Source organism: Cnephaeus nilssonii (genome assembly GCF_951640355.1).
Source record: "Cnephaeus nilssonii genome assembly, chromosome: 8".
In the NCBI taxonomy this organism is placed as follows: Eukaryota; Metazoa; Chordata; class Mammalia; order Chiroptera; family Vespertilionidae; genus Cnephaeus; species Cnephaeus nilssonii.
The window spans coordinates 28,310,446-28,326,574 of record NC_137079.1 but is presented as its reverse complement, the minus strand read 5'-3'; the positions used below and the strand labels follow the sequence as shown (position 1 = coordinate 28,326,574).

The following is a 16,129-nucleotide window of genomic DNA, read 5'->3' as shown; positions in this document are numbered from 1 at the left end:
CAGGACTTGGTGTGCCTGCTTATTTAACCCTCACAACCGGTCTCTGAGGTGGGTATCGTTAATTTTCCACGTGAGAAAAAACGCAGCCCATTTGGAACCAAGGAACTTACCCAACACCAGTGAAACGGGGCTGAACTCAAACCCAGGCCTGGACCCTGGGTGCCCGCGCCCCACCGATAACGAGTTACTGAGTGAACGATGCAGGGACACGTACACGGGCTGCTCGTGCTAGGGCACTCCTGTCGCAGAGAAAAGGCACCCAGGTCTCCCACAAATCCCGGCCACCCACGGCTAAGAGAGCGCCTCGGAACCAAACAGCGCGACGCCAGTTTCTGGCGCCGGAGGGAACACATTTGCGGAGGACTTCCGGGGAGAGGCCTGGCCCGGAGCGGAAGAAGCTCGGCGGCTGCAGCGCGGAGTCTGTCAGTTCAGCCGGGATTAGGGCACTCGCAGCTCGGGGCTGGGATCCGGGTCTGCTCCGCGGGCAGCGGGAAGGAAGGTGCGCGGTGGAGGGCGCTCGTCCGGACTCCCCGCAGCGCGGCCATGAACCTGGAGCGGCTGCGGAAGCGTGTTCGGCAGTACCTGGACCAGGTGGGCGGACCGACTCGGGGAGCGCGGGCCGCGGGAGTCGTGAGGGGAGCCCGCCACTGCCCTTTTCCTCCGGGGGAACTGCGGTTTGGGGTTTGGTGGTGCAGGGCCCGGCCGGGCCTGGGCCGTCTCTGCAGCCGAGAGGACGAGGAACACTGAAAATGAAAGCCCCCTAAACTCAGGGTGAGCCTTACAGGCACCTGAGGTCCTGTCTGCTGCCGGCCTAACTCCTGGGCACACAGTAGGTGCTCAATGCAGACTTAGGTTGAGTGGAAATTGAAGAATTATTTTTAGGAGGGAAGTTGCAGGGTGGCCTTTGAATTTAGCTAGCTAATAGAAAATTTGTGAGAAGTTGTCATTCTTTTTTTTAAAAAATATATTTTATTGATTTTTTTACAGAGAGGAAGGGAGAGGGATAGAGAGCTAGAAACATCGATGAGAGAGAATCATCGACCAGCTGCCTCCTGCACACCCCCTACCAGGGATGTGCCCGCAACCAATGTACATGCCCTTGACCGGAATCGAACCTGGGACCCTTCAGTCCGCCGACCGACGCTCTATCCATTGAGCCAAACCGGTTTTGGCGAAGTTGTCATTCTTATTTGGCCGAATTTAAGCGAATAAAGATACAAATAAGCCTGTTGCCTCAAAATCAGCACTGTAAACTACATCTGTGTTCCCTGCACGGCCCTCCAGTGAACAGCAAGCAGTGTTCTGAGAAAGAATCAGTAGCATCAGTTTAATCTAGGATGTCACTTAAGTTTTAGTAAAATGTGTGCTCTCCCAATAAATTGGAAACCAAGGGAGAGAAAAGCATGTTCAATGTGAGATGTTCAGGATTGGTTGTGAAATGATGCTGCCAAGTGTTCGCAGTACTTTGGAGGGCTCTATTTTGGTTTACCGTAAGTCAGTTGAACACATGCTTCCTGAGCACTTTTCTTTGGCGCTGGGGATGCTGTGAGAAATGAGACAGGCCTGCTTGCCACCTTTGGGGCACTTAACATTGAGCAGATTTGTAACCATCTATTAGCATTCCTCCTCCCACTTGGGCAACTGAGTTCCTAATTTGAATCCAGGAGGACTGAGGCAAGGATTGTAGAAAATTTGAGAACTATTGCTAATGACTAGATACTGCAAAATAATCACTTAAATTTCCTACTATTTTAGATACCTGCTCATAATTTTTTTCTGTTTTTAAAACTATTCTTTTCCATCCCCTTAGCCCCCTCCTTTGACAACTATCAGCTTGTTCTGTATATCTAAGGTTCTGCTTTTGTTTTTTGTTTTTTAGATTCCATTTATTAGTAAATCATACCATATTTGCCTTTCTCTGTCTGACTTATTTCACTTAACCCTCTAGGTCCATACATGTTGTTGCAAATTTTGGGGGGACACCCCCCCTCTCCCCCCCACACTCACCATATCTTCTTTGTGCTCTCATCTACTGATGATGTACACGAGGTTACTTCCATATCTTGGCTGTTGTGAGTATCCTGAAATGACCATAGGGGTGCATGTAACTTTTTGAATTAGTGTTTTGGTTTTCTTTGGATAAATACCCAGGGCTTGGCCAGAAGCAGAATTGCTGGGTCATAGGGTAGTTCTGTTTTTCATTTTTTAAGGAAACTCCATACAGTTTTTCATAGTGGCTGCACCAATTTGTAATCCCACCAACAGTGTACAAGGGTTCCCTTCTTATCCACATTCTCACCAGCACTTATATATTGATTTATTGATGATATCCATTCCGACAGGTGTGAGGTGATATCTCATTTTTATTTTTATTTGCATTTCCCTGATGATTAGTGATATTAAGCATCTTTTCATGTCTATTGGGCATCTGTATGTCCTTTTTGGAGAAATGTTTATTCAAGTTTTCTGCCCACTTTTTAAATTAGATTGTTTGTGTTTTGGGTGTTAAGTTGTATGAGTTCCTTAGATTATTTTGGATATTAACACCTTATTAGATGTATCACTTGTGAATACTTTTTCCCATTCAGTAGGTCGTCTTTTTGTTTTGTTGATGGTTTCCTTCACTGCAAAAACTATTTTGATATAGTTGAATTTTGTTTATTTTTCCTTTTGTTGCCCTTACCCAAGATATATCTAAAAAGATATTGCTAAGAGTGATGTCAGAGTTTACTGCCTATATTTTCTTCTAGAAGTTTTAGGTTTTAGGTCTTAAATTTAGGTCTTTAATCTATTTTGAGTTTATTTTTGTGTGTGGTCCAACATCTCTCTTTTTTTTTCTTTTTTTTTTTTTTTGCATGTGTCTTCATTTTTCCTAGTACCACTTATTAAAGAGACCATCTTTACCCCATTGTATATCCTTGCCTCCTTTGTCATAGATGAATTGACCATATAAGTGAGGATTTATTTCTGGGCTCTCTATTCTAGCCCATTGATCTATATCTCTGTTTTTATGCTAGTACCTGCTGATACATTTTTGCAGTGTATAAGTTTATTTTAAAAAACTGCCTTGTTGAACTGTATATATAATGATCTTACAATAATTTTTTATTATATCATTGAACTGAAACTTACCTAGCTGAGATATAAGATAAAGATATAATTGATAGACTCCTACTACATGTAAAAAAATACCGCATTCTAATAATATTAGATAGTTGTTTAAAAGTTGAAATAACAGGGAAATTATTGCTTTTTTCTTATACAGCAACAGTATCAAAGTGCTCTATTTTGGGCAGATAAAGTAGCTTCACTCTCTCATGGTAAGTGACAAATCCTAATTTTTTAAAATTTCTCTGTCTTTAAAAATCTTTCTATTTTTCCTTGTACCTCTGACCAATTAAGTAATTTTTCCCTCCAGAGGAACCCCAGGACATTTATTGGTTGGCTCAGTGTCTTTACCTGACCGCACAGTATCATCGAGCAGCTCATGCACTTCGGTCACGAAAACTAGATAAAGTAAGTGATTGTATGAATGTTAAAGCTTTTCAAAGCTTTTTAAGACTATCCTTAAATTAGTATCGTAGGTGTTTGTTTTATGTGAAAATTATTTAAAAGGATTTAATTTTGCTATTCCTAATCTCAGTCACTTTGTTTTTCCTTCCCACCTCTAGTCACCAAGTTTTGAAAATTCTGTTTTCTAAAATAGCTCTGAAATTATGGGTAGTCCTTTCTACCTTGTTACCACTCATAAGTGTCAGGCCTTTAATTTGTCTGGTTTGTTGTTTTTGTCTCTTGTCTCTCTTCTCCAGTAACATCTTTCCCACTCCCCACTTTCCCTGTCTCCAGTTAATTTTTTAAACTCTCACAGGGGTGGTCTTCCTGAAACACAGATCTGATGGTGCCATTGACGATATCGTTCAGTGATTTCCCATTTCCTACATGATAAAATCGGACGCATTAATAGACTCCTTTATGATTTCTCACCAGTCTACTTCTAACTGCCTACCACCATCAGTACATGTAACACGTGCTGAATACTGGTACTACCTTGTACTAGTGGCGATTATTCAGACTCATTGCCTAGAATGCTGAGTAACTCCTCACTTACCTTCTCCCCTGCAGATGTTTTCTTTTCTTCTTCAGGTGGCAAGTACTTTTTATGCCCTCTTTCTGTTGTGAAAGAAACTGTGCTGTGTTTATGTCTCCCCTGCTGTAACCTCCTGGAGGGCAGGCCCTTACTTTGAATCTCGGTACCTAGTAAACAGTAGGTTTATGTTGGGTGTGGGTTAAAAAAGACTGGATTTTTTTTCTCTACAAGAGTAAAAGAAATTATGAAACTAGCTTTATTTCATCCTCATAGTTTTCTTTTAGAGTGAAGATGCACAGTACCTTGACCACTATTTTAATAGATTAATTTCTTTTCTAGTTGTATGAATCTTGCCGCTACCTTGCAGCTAGATGCCATGTAAGTATCCTCTCAGTTTTCTTTTTATTTGGTAAAAGTTTAATTATGTGAATGTTATGCATCTCACATATGTGTAAGAATTCTAATGATGGAGTTTGGCAGATTAGTATTTTGTGAGGAAATGTTCTTTTCTTTAATATTGTTTGCTATAAAATATTATTCTCCACATGCATGAAAAAATTCCACTTTAGACATTAAATTTTTTTTTAAATATGTTTTTATTGATTTCAGAGAGGATGGAAGAGGGAGAGAGAGATAGAAACATCAATGATGAGAGAGAATCATTGATTGGCTGCCTCTTGCCCGAAACGCAGGCGTGTGCACTGACCAGGAATCGAACTGTGACCTCCTAGTTCATGGGTCGACTCTCAACTACTGAGCACACTGGTTGGGCTAGACACTTTTCAATTTAAGTAATGAATGGGTATATTATTCATTAACCTTTTAAAATCTATAGTATTGCCCTGGTCAGGTGGTTCAGATGGTTGGAGTGTCATTCCATACACTAAAAGGTTGTGGGTTTGATTCCCATTCAGGGCACATACCTAATTTGCAGGTTCCATCCTGGTCGGGGCACATAGAAGAGGCAGCAATTGATGTTTTTCTCCCATAGTCTCTTCCTAAAAAAAAATCCATGAAATCTGCAGTATTTGTGTCTAAATCTAGTGTTTGAAGTCATGGCTGACGAACGGTATTTCTGTTTTCTACATAGTATGCTGCGAAAGAGCATCAGCAGGCTCTCGATATTCTTGATATGGAGGAGCCTATCAACAAACGATTATTTGAGAAGTATTTAAAGGATGAAAGTGGCTTGAAAGACACCCCCAATGACTGGGAAATGTCACAGTCCTCAGTAAGTAATACTATAATAAGCATGCTTCAGTAACATCAGTAAGAATTAGCAAGCATAAATTATTTTATTTTACTTGAGTATAACCGTGTTAAAATATGTTGGTTGCCTACTTAATTTGCCCACCGAAATTCAAAACGATTTTGAGACATTTTTGAGCCATCAGTTGGAAGCGATAATTATATTCTCAGATGCTTGAATCTGAACTAGGCTGATTTGAGATCTTCCTTCTGTTTGATGCCTTAAACTACTCCCCACAGGTGGCATAGTCTTTACCCTTACTGAGTTCTAACAGTGTTTGTACCTACTCCCACGAAACTTTGATTACCATAGGTTGTTTCTTTCTAGGGGGTGGTATACTTTCTATCTGTATGAAATTGCAAATTCCTTGCTGGCAGAGATTATATAATATAGATGACATCTACATTCAGATTACTAATCTGGACTGTTACTCCTTTTTTTTTTATTAACAGCTTTCTTGATAAATAATCCACATGCCATGCAATTCATTCATTTAAAATGTACAGTTGCTTGGCTTTTAGTATATTCACAGAGCTGTACAACCCTCACCACAGCAACTGTAGAACATTGTTACTTCAGAAAGAAATCCTGACTGTGTAGCCGTTACCCATCACTTCCCCCATTTTCCAGTTATTTTTTATAACTGTTAATAAGGAACTTGTAAGTCACCTCAAAAATGTAGTAATACTGTACATTTTTAGGTGTTTCTCTCTCTTTTGTACTGTTTGTATATTTTATGTATTAAGAAGTGCACATTCATTTTTCTGCTAAGAAATGCATTTGTGAGGGAGCTTGGTATTATTATATTTGGACTTCTTATCCATTAACTTATCTGCTAAGAAATACATGATTTATTTGTAATGTATTATTAAAGCACTTTTTTAAAAATAACTTATTGGATACTGCATAGGTCTAAGATTCTCTCATAAGGTACTCCAGTGTTTTTTAAATTTTGATTTTATAATGAATATTCTTCGGCCCTGTACCAGTTTTAGCCTTTAAGCTCAGTTATGTGTTTCTTGAGATTCAGAGTCTGGAACATCAATCAGATTTTTACATTCTATTGTTAATGATGATAGTGAGGTAACTACTGTGTAAGCACCTTACCATGTGCTAGCTCTACAGAGACTATCACCTCTGCTCTTCACAGAGCCCTGTAATTTAGATGAGAAAAGGAAACTGAGGCCAAGAGCAGTCACATCACTTGTCCAAGGTCACTAAGTGTCAGAACTGGAATTTGAACTCAGGTCTGTTCAGTTCCAGAAAGCCATGCTCCTAACCACTGTGTTACATTGCTGCCAGTTTTCTAATAGTTATTAAGATCCTTTCATTGAGACCTACCTGTCAAACTGTTAAAGTTTGGTTCAGTATATGTGTGCTGTTTGCCGTCTTGAAATCCTTACTCTATTTGAGAAAAACAGGTAATGAAAAAAGTAGAGTGACATATTCACTATAAAGAAGTGCTGAAGTGAGGAGAGCCTAGGGAAGATGAATTAGAGAAGTTTTATCTGCCTTCATGTTTCTGTTTATACTATGTCTGACAGTGGGGTGGAAAAATCCTTTTAGATTAAAAAAAAAGTCCTGGGCCTTCAGATTATATAAAATTTTTGATAAATTAAGTTTAAAAGTATTGGCTTAGTATGTGACTCATATTTTTCCAACAGATAAAGAGTTCTATTTGTCTTTTACGAGGGAAAATCTATGACGCTCTAGATAACCGAACCCTAGCTACCTATAGCTATAAAGAAGCTTTGAAGCTCGATGTCTATTGTTTTGAAGCATTTGATCTTTTGACGTCACACCACATGTTGACAGCCCAAGAAGGTTTGGAAACTCAGGTGTTTGTATGTTTAGCACAATTGATATTCTTTTTGTGTTTTTCCCCCTGAAATCTGTGAGTCAACAGCAGACTCTGTACAGATTTAGATTTAAATAGACCTATTAACTTCCTTAGTGTCTTCAAATATGAAGTGCATTACAGAATACAATACTGGGCAGTTCCTGTTGCAGTCAGAATCCTTAGGGATTGTGATGTGATGAGACCATATTTTTGAGAAGTGATTTGAGGTAATATAAACAAGATTTCAGTATCTGATTACGTGGCTCTCAACCTGACTGCATTTTAAATTCCCGAGGAGCTTTAAAAACCTCAGTGTACAGATCCCAGCTCCAGACCAGTTGAATCAGAATCTCTGGTGGGGAGGCTCTGGCATGGTTTAAGGTTTCCAAATGATCCTAAGGCACAATAAGGGCCAAGAACCATTGACCTAGAGCAGCGATTTTCAACCAGTGTGCCGCAAGAAAAATTCTAAAGTAATACCTATTTAGTCCTCTTCTCCCTTAGATTGTCAAATAAGAAAGTGACAACAGCCAGCAAACACAATAGCCATTTGGTGTAATGAATCAAAAGTTACCTATTTTTTTGTTGTTATTGTCAGATCGGCAAAAAAAATATATTTTTTGGTGTGCCGCAGAATTTTAGTAGTATGTGCCATGAGATGAAAAAGGTTGAAAATCACTGACCTAGAGCATCGGCAGTGATGTGAGGTGGATAAATAAGCAAGGGAAACAGAGAGAAAATGGGGATTTTATATTAATGAGATTCAAACATATTTTAGCCTAGTGCAGTGGTTCTCAAACAGGGTGATTTTGCCTCCTAGGGGACATTGAGCAGTATCTGGGGACATTTTTGATTGACATAACTTGGGGATGGGGAGGGAGGGGGGAGGTTGCTGCTGATTGCTAGTAGGTAGAGGCCAGAGATCCTGCTGAATCTCCTGTGGCGCATAGGACAGCCAACACCACAGAGAACTGTCCACGCAAAGTGCAGTAGTGCTGGGGCTGGGAAATGGCCTGGTGGTAGCATGGCCCTCCAGGTAGTCCTCGTCACCTGGGCCTGAACCACTGTCTTAGCTTTCTCTAGTACATTTTGATCTTGTTATTTTCTTTTTTGAGTGTGACTTATTTAGACCAAGAACTACAGAAGAATACTTTTCATTGCTGACTCTCCCCGCCCCCATAAATATTGTGATGACATTATTTTTTTTTCAATGTTTTTAAGAAAAAGAACTCCTTGAATCACTACCTCTTAATAAGCTCTGTACTGAAGAACAGGAATTGCTACGTTTTCTATTTGAGAACAAATTAAAAAAGGTAAGTAAAAACACAGTATTTGCATAATGCGAGTATCTTATTTCTTTCATTCAATTTGGCCTCTATTCTTTTACTAGTTAAATTTTTAGAAATTTTTATTAATCTAGCACATTTGCAAGAATAGATTTAGATTTCTTAAAAAAGCTTCAAAAAATATGTCTTCCTCCCAGGGACTTCTTATACTAAAAGATTGAACTATCAGATAAATGGAATGATGTTGCATGAAAATGAGGATTTTTTTCTTATGCATCCTGAACTTCTACTTTGTAAAATACTTCCTCTGTGGAATTCTGTGATAAAATTAAGCTCATTGGGAGGAGTACTGATGAGTCTTTTTTTTTTTTTTTTAAATATATTTTATTGATTTTCCACAGAGAGGATGGGAGAGGGATAGAGAGCTAGAAACATCGATGAGAGAGAAACATCGACCAGCTGCCTCCTGCACATCCCCCACCGGGGATGTGCCCGCAACCAAGGTACATGCCCTTGACCGGAATCGAACCTGGGACCTTTCAGTCCGCAGGCCGACGCTCTATCCATTGAGCCAAACCGGTTTCGGCTACTGATGAGTCTTGAAGTTAAAAATGTTTCCAGAGGCTCACATGTGTCCTTATGTAAATCCTTTAAACACTTGGGTCAGATTGAATCTGCCTTTTAACTTGGTATAGCTCATTGAATTTACATTTACCTTCCTCTGTTTCAGTATAATAAACCGAGTGAAACTATCATCCCCGAGTCTGTAGATGGTTTGCAAGAGAATCTGGATGTGGTAGTATCTTTAGCTGAAAGACATTATTATAACTGTGATTTTAAAATGTGCTACAAGCTTACTTCTGTGTAAGTATATCTGCTTATTTTTGTGTAAGAACATTTCATCTAAGATATGCATGGGGCATGCTTTCTGAGTAATCTTGAACTAATTGATGGTAATTAAGTTGCCTTTACTACTTTGCAGAATACCAAAGAGGATTATTCCATTAACTGGGGAGTATACATGTCCCTCATTTCAGTCTTTGATAGTCTGCAAGTTTGAAAATACCATTCTGGCTAGTTTTATGAATCTCTTCTTTGTTAGAGACTAATAAAATCCAAGAGGTACTAGTGTTCAGTCAGGCTCACTGACTAGCCAACCCATCTTACAAGTTTTCCAGTGTACATAGTTCAGACTTGTCCTTTACTAAATCACACATACCATTTTTAGTGGATCTTTAGGGTTGCATAAATCCTTAAATTCACAAAAATTTTAATTGATAAATACTTGTATCTGTTTTATATTTCACATTGTTTTTGATCCTTCTAAATAATTGGACTACTTATTTAATGTTACAGTTCTATTGATTTAAAGTAAATGTATGTGATATTTATTTTCATTCCAAATGGGACTTTTCCTTTCCACTTATAACCTAACTAGAGGCCGGGTGCATGAAATTCATGCACTTCAGTCCAGCCTTCACCCTCTCCAATCTGGGACCCCTTAAGGTACGTCCGACTGCCCTTTTTGGCCCGATCCCAGTGGGATCAGGGCTAAATGGGCAGTCGGACATCCCTCTCACAATCCAGGACTGCTGGCTTGCAACTGCTCGCCTGCCTGCCTTCCTGATTGCCCTTAACCTCTTCTGACTGCCAGCCTGATTACCCACTAACTACTCCCCTACCAGCCTGATCGATGCCTAACTGCTCCCCTGCCAGCCCGATTGCCCCTAACTGCCCTCCCCTGCCAGCCTGGTCACCCCTAACTGCCCTCCCCTGCCAGCCTGGTCCCCCCCAACTGCCCTACCCTGCAGGCCAGGTCGCTCCCAACTGCCCTCCCCTGCAGGCCTGGTTGCCCCTAACTTCTCTCCCCTGCTGACCTGGTCGCCCCCAACTGCCCTCCTCTGCAGGCCTTGTCCCGCCCTACTGCCCTCCCCTGCAGGCCTGGTCCCCCCCAACTGCCCTCCCCTACAGGCCTGGTTCCCCAAAACTGCCCTCCCCTGCAGGCCTGGTTTCCCCCAACTGCCCTCCCCTGCAGGCCTGGTCGCCCCTAACTGCCCTCCCCTGCCTGCCCAGTCACTCCTAACTGCCCTCCCCTGCTAGCCTGGTTGCCCCTAACTGCTCTCGCCTGCTGGCCTGGTTGCCCCCAACTGCCCTCCCCTATAAACCTGGTCCCCCCCCCAATTGCCCTCCCCTGCAAGCCTGGTCCCCCACAGCTGCCCTCCCCTGCAGGCCTGGTCGCCCCTAACTGCCCTCCTCTGCCGGCCTGATCACCCCCAACTGCCCTCCCTTGCAGGCCTGGTCCCTCCCAACTGCCCTCCCTTGCTGGTCTGATCACCCACAGCTGCCCTCCCCTGCCAGCCATCTTGTGGCAGCCATCTTGTGTCCACATGGGGGGGCCATCTTATATGTTGGAGTGATGGTCAATTTGCATATTACCTCTTTATTAGATAGGATAATGTATTAAGAAAGTAAAAAAATTATTATAATCCCCAATATTGTACATAATGCTGTAATGACTACTTAATCATAACTAATTATAATGAGTATTGTGCTGTTTCTGGGATAGTAATGTGTTGCTTTAACTTTCAGGGTAATGGAAAAAGATCCTTTCCATGCAAATTGTTTACCTGTACATATAGGGACACTTGTGGAGCTGAATAAAGCAAATGGTAAGAATTTTTCTGTTAACTCTTGAAATTCTATCTCACAAGTACTGGATAATTGAAGTCATAGGTTATAACATAATAACAGTAACAACTGGGAGAAGAAATGCTTATCAAAGCAACCAATGGTCTATTCTGTTATCTCAACAGAACACTCTATTTCTTTATCCCTGCTTCCTGCTCCCTGTCTCAAATGTAATTTGTGGTTTAAGTGTTCAGTGGCAGTTCTGCCTTTTTTCTGTAAAATTCTTAAGCAAACTGATACGGCAAAAGTCAATAACTTTTTAGAAGTTGGAAGCAGGAAGATTGTTTTTGCTCAGGTTTTCCATATCTTAACATTTTAGAAATATTTAGTTGTGTTTGGACTGTATTCGCCTTTAAATCTTTTAGGCTGAATAATGAGTCCTGTCGAAAGAAAAAGCCAATCACTCTAACTCCAAATCCCTGCCACTTCAAGTGTGGTCTATGACCGACAGCATCATATCTCCTGGCAGCTTGTTGGAGATGCAGATGCTCCAGCTGCCCTGGTCTAATGAATTCAAGGTTGCATGTAGGAAACACCATCATGACGTTCCAAGGACTCACATATTATTCAAGAGGAAATTATAAACTTGAAAGTTTGGTCATCCGAACTGGTTGTAGCTATTTAAGATGGTCCATGATGGGCCCCTGGAGTAAGAGACATGAGTTGTTAAGATAGGTAAGGTACTTTGAAATAATCTCTTAAGGACCATGAAGTGCCTTACTATGTTTCATTCTTCTAATTTTCTAGTCACTCAGCAAGTGCTCAGTGCTTGTTTATAGGTTGGGCACCAGGTAAAGAATTGTGTCTGGGGGGTGGGGGGAGAGGGTTTGAATAAAACAGGGATAGTATCCACCCCTTGGAGTTTCTGTATTTTATTGGGTAAATGAATTTTTATTCTAAAAAGAAAAAAAAAGAATGAAATCATTGCTGTGAGAACAACATTTATATGATTGTGAAGAGTTATGACTGGGGGAAAGTCATGTCTTAAAATTCATTTGATGTAAATAATTTTTTTCTTTTTTTTTTTTCTAATGTAGAACTTTTCTATCTTTCTCATAAATTGGTGGATTTATATCCCAGCAACCCTGTAAGTAAATATAAACAATTTTTTTCTTACAGTGTTTTTTCTTACTTGAATTTAAAGAAAATGCTTAACTAGTATTTAGACAGCTTATATTTAAATGTAACCAAATATGTTGTATTTTGAGGTGTTGGAGCAGAATCTCCTAGTGCTTATGATAATAGAAGCAGCATTAACTTTCTCAATCCATGAAGGTATTTTTTTAGTCTATTGAAACATAACTTAAAACAAAGATCTTTATTTTTTTATTATAGAAATTATATATGTTTATTATAAAAAATACTCAACATGCAGAAAAATAAAATAATTGAAAGTCAAAATCACACTCCCACCTCTCATAAGTAATGCTAGCAAATGCTTGGTAGCTTTCTCATGTTGCATACATAAGGTACCTTACTGGATTGTGCACTGATTTGAATCATCGTGTCTTCCAAACTGCCATGGATCAGAACTAAAACCTAGAAATTGAAAGTGGAACCAGAAACTGTGTCCTTAAAGACAGAAGTCAAGAATCAGGGCCGAAGTCTCAGTTTGCACCCTAGACCAGTATGAAAATAATTTATAAAGAGACAAAACTCGTGCAAGAAATGTCAGCTAGCAATATGGAACCAGAGGCAGAGAAGATTCATAGTGCATTTGAGAGGCCAGGACTCAGAGTGGGTTTGAAATAGGAAGTGTTCAGTAGCCTTGTCTTGTGTTCAGTGCTGCAGGGAAGTGATTGAAGGCCTCTTGAGGAAGGGCTGTGAAGATTTGATTCTCTTCTAACTTGAACTAGAATATGGGATGGAACACCTCATCCACCCTCTGGCCTAATTTGCTAGATATTTTTAATTCAAAGTTCAGATCTTTGGTCATGGTAAATTTTGAACTTTGTAGGTTTCTTGGTTTGCAGTGGGATGCTATTATCTCATGGTTGGTCATAAGAATGAACATGCCAGAAGATATCTCAGGTACGAATTTATTGTCTTCCTCACTCTGTAATGAACCTGTAGAGAGATTTTTTGCTCATCTGCTTTAATGCAATAAATAGAAAGTATTTTAAAAGCAGTGTAAAAGAAAAAATGTTTTCGTTGGCAGATTTAGTTCAGTTGCATTAGTTATGTACCTTGCTTTTATACGATGTCATGAGGGAGATAAAAGTAATCAGTGGTGTAGACCTTGTTCTCAAGGAACTTGTAACATATTTAAGTTTTTATTTATAAATGAGAAATGTGAAATAGTAGAGAACATTATAAAATAGTTTGAAAGTTCTGTTTTTCATTTACAAAGACACTGTTAACTACTTTTAGAATGTCTTTTATTAATAGTTGTGAAGTTACATAAAACTTTACGTGAGATTAGGATCAGTAAAAGTGACTATACAACAGAATTCTTGGCATAGTGAACTGGCTTATATAAGGACCTGCTGTGGTTTTAGTTTAAGGAACTCCATGAAGCCCAATCAAGCTACTTAACCAGTATTATTCAATTATTCAAGTACAGGAAAATGTCTGTGAAGAATTAATTACTAAAGATTAAAAATATAATGATACTTGTGATATCCTCCATGTAAACAAAATAGAAAATGGATCTAAGGGAAAACGTGTGAACTTTGGACACTGTCTTGAATTCTCATCCAAGTTCCATCATTTGCTAGCCACAGTCCCTTGGGAAAGTTAATTTCTCTATTTTTTTTCTAAAAATGGAAATGATATAATACTTGTATTCCAGGGTTGTTGGGAAAATTAATAAGTTTACATGAAAGGATCCTGCACTAGGAAGAAAATAGGGAGAGCTCTCTGGTTAGTTGTAAAGTATTTTAGAAAACCTTGCTTGTGCTGTTTCCTGGAGTAAGAAGATGATGTGTGTTGTAATTGTGCTTTGAGTTATGCTTCTTTGAATTAGTGTGCTTATTCAGTGATGGACTCTACTTGAAACAGGGAACATTTGGGTGAAAGAAAACTTAGAAAATAAAATGCTAGGAAGTGTGAGTCTCACCCTTTATATTTTCCATGTCTTGTAATGTTTGCTTTATTTCCTGTTTTGGGTCACCAATGGGCCACTGATTGAGGACTGACCGTTTAAGACTATATAGTCCAGTTCTTGGAACCACGGTGAATCTCCTAGCACCTTCTGTAGGATATCAGTCTTCCAGCCTCAGTATACTTGTCTTTAAAATATAAATAATAATTTATCTTGCAAGTTATTAGGATTAGATGATTCATATAAGGCATCTATCATATTGCCTGGCACAAAACAGGCCCTAAATGGTTGCTGCTACCACCATTTACCTACTTGGTTGTGAAGTGAAGCTCCTGGATTAAGTAATATTTATAAATTCTATACCGAATGCTAATGAGTTCAACTATAGTACCTAAAAAGTGTGGACCTCTCCTAAAATTTCTTAAAATTTTGCTTGTAGTAGTAAATATTCTTTTATCCTACATAATAAAAGGGTAATATGCAAATCGAACAAACGGCGGAACAACCAGTCACTGTGATGTGCACTAACCACCAGGGGGCAGAGGCTCAACACAGGAGCTACCCCTGGTGGTCAGTGTGCTCCCATAGGGGGAGCGCCGCTCAGCCAGAAGCCCAGAAACTGGGCTCACGGCTGGCGAGTACAGTGGCGAGCCTCTCCCGCCTGTGTAGCAGTGCATTAAGGATGTCCGGGAGCGGGCCTAAGCTGTCAGTTGGACATCCCCGGACCTGACTGTGAGAGGGCACAGGCTGGGCTGAGGGACACCTTCTCCCCTCCCCCCCAGTGCACGAATCTCGTGCATCAGGCCTCTAGTTTCAAGTAAATTAACACAAATGTTACATTAGTGTTTCATGTATTGACAACCCATTTATTTAATTTGAATGTCCTTAAAACCATCAGCTTACGTGAAATTAACAATTTAAGAATAAATATTATATTAATTGTATGAAGTTTCTTATTTTAGTAAAGCAACGACACTTGAGAAGACCTACGGGCCTGCGTGGATAGCATATGGACATTCATTTGCAGTTGAGAGTGAACATGACCAAGCAATGGCTGCTTACTTCACAGCAGCACAGCTGATGAAAGGGTATGGCAGAGAAAATTGATCAAACTGCATGAATGAATTTTTTTGCTAGCAAAATGAAATTTCTATTATTATTATCCCTGTCATTTGGTAAACTAAAGAAAATATCTTACTTGCATGTAGCTACTGGCTTGTGATTATATAATAACTATGGAAATTGAGGGAGGAAGAAGCTGGTGTAGTAATTTTTGCCTAGCAGTTTTATCTTAACCAGTACAAAAGGGAACTAGGAAATTAGGCTAAGGGAATAAATGAGGAAGGAAACTCTCTTTCACATGCTCCATTGAATGAAAGTATTCATAAGCAAAATTATTTATATTCTGTTTATGTCCAAAAGGTATTTGATGTGGCTTAATGGTAGTATAGGACTATATTTGCCAATGTTCTAGATTGAAATCGACATTAAATATATTTTGCTTTACATGAGATTAGGGTCACTAATATAATAGATAAGTTAATGTAAGTGTACCCTAAGAGTGTGATACTTTGGAGAGTAAAGTATTGCTATTTACTCCTTTTGGCTCTTTTTGGACTCAAAATTAGTCAAACCTTGCAGTGTTCTTTCTATGTTCGTTGTTCTCTGCCTCCATCTCTGTGGAGAGGTAGTGGGAGTGCGATGGGTCAGCGGTCTGGACTGGAATCAGACTGCTTGGTGATCTTGGCAAGTTATTTACCCTCTTGAAAAATAGGAGTAACAGCAATACTCACTCTTAGGCTTAATTGAGTAAGGAGTAATTGAAATAATACCAGTTAAAGACTTAGTTAGGACAGTGTCTGCCATGTAGAAAGAACCCTGATAAAAGTTAGCTACTTTAATTTGTTTGCTTGTATTCAGGAGCAGGATCACATAT

The 16,129-nt window shown here is 39.6% G+C and overlaps 1 protein-coding gene across 3 annotated transcripts in view; it reads left to right on the top strand.

The window, feature by feature from the left end:
• Window positions 1-384: 384 nt before the first annotated feature.
• Window positions 385-16,129, top strand: part of CDC16 (cell division cycle 16) — a 36,391-nt gene continuing 20,646 nt past the window's right edge. For all 3 annotated transcript variants that reach the window (XR_013813872.1, XM_079779101.1, XM_079779102.1), the window contains exons 1-12: window positions 385-591; window positions 3,266-3,320; window positions 3,419-3,516; window positions 4,427-4,465; window positions 5,178-5,318; window positions 7,001-7,160; window positions 8,398-8,489; window positions 9,193-9,326; window positions 11,052-11,131; window positions 12,188-12,237; window positions 13,108-13,181; window positions 15,156-15,281. Coding sequence is in view for 2 of the 3 variants with exons in the window: in XM_079779101.1 (XP_079635227.1) it covers window positions 544-591; window positions 3,266-3,320; window positions 3,419-3,516; window positions 4,427-4,465; window positions 5,178-5,318; window positions 7,001-7,160; window positions 8,398-8,489; window positions 9,193-9,326; window positions 11,052-11,131; window positions 12,188-12,237; window positions 13,108-13,181; window positions 15,156-15,281 (1,097 nt within the window). In the remaining variant the exon portion in view is untranslated. The remainder of the gene's footprint in view (window positions 592-3,265; window positions 3,321-3,418; window positions 3,517-4,426; window positions 4,466-5,177; window positions 5,319-7,000; window positions 7,161-8,397; window positions 8,490-9,192; window positions 9,327-11,051; window positions 11,132-12,187; window positions 12,238-13,107; window positions 13,182-15,155; window positions 15,282-16,129) is intronic.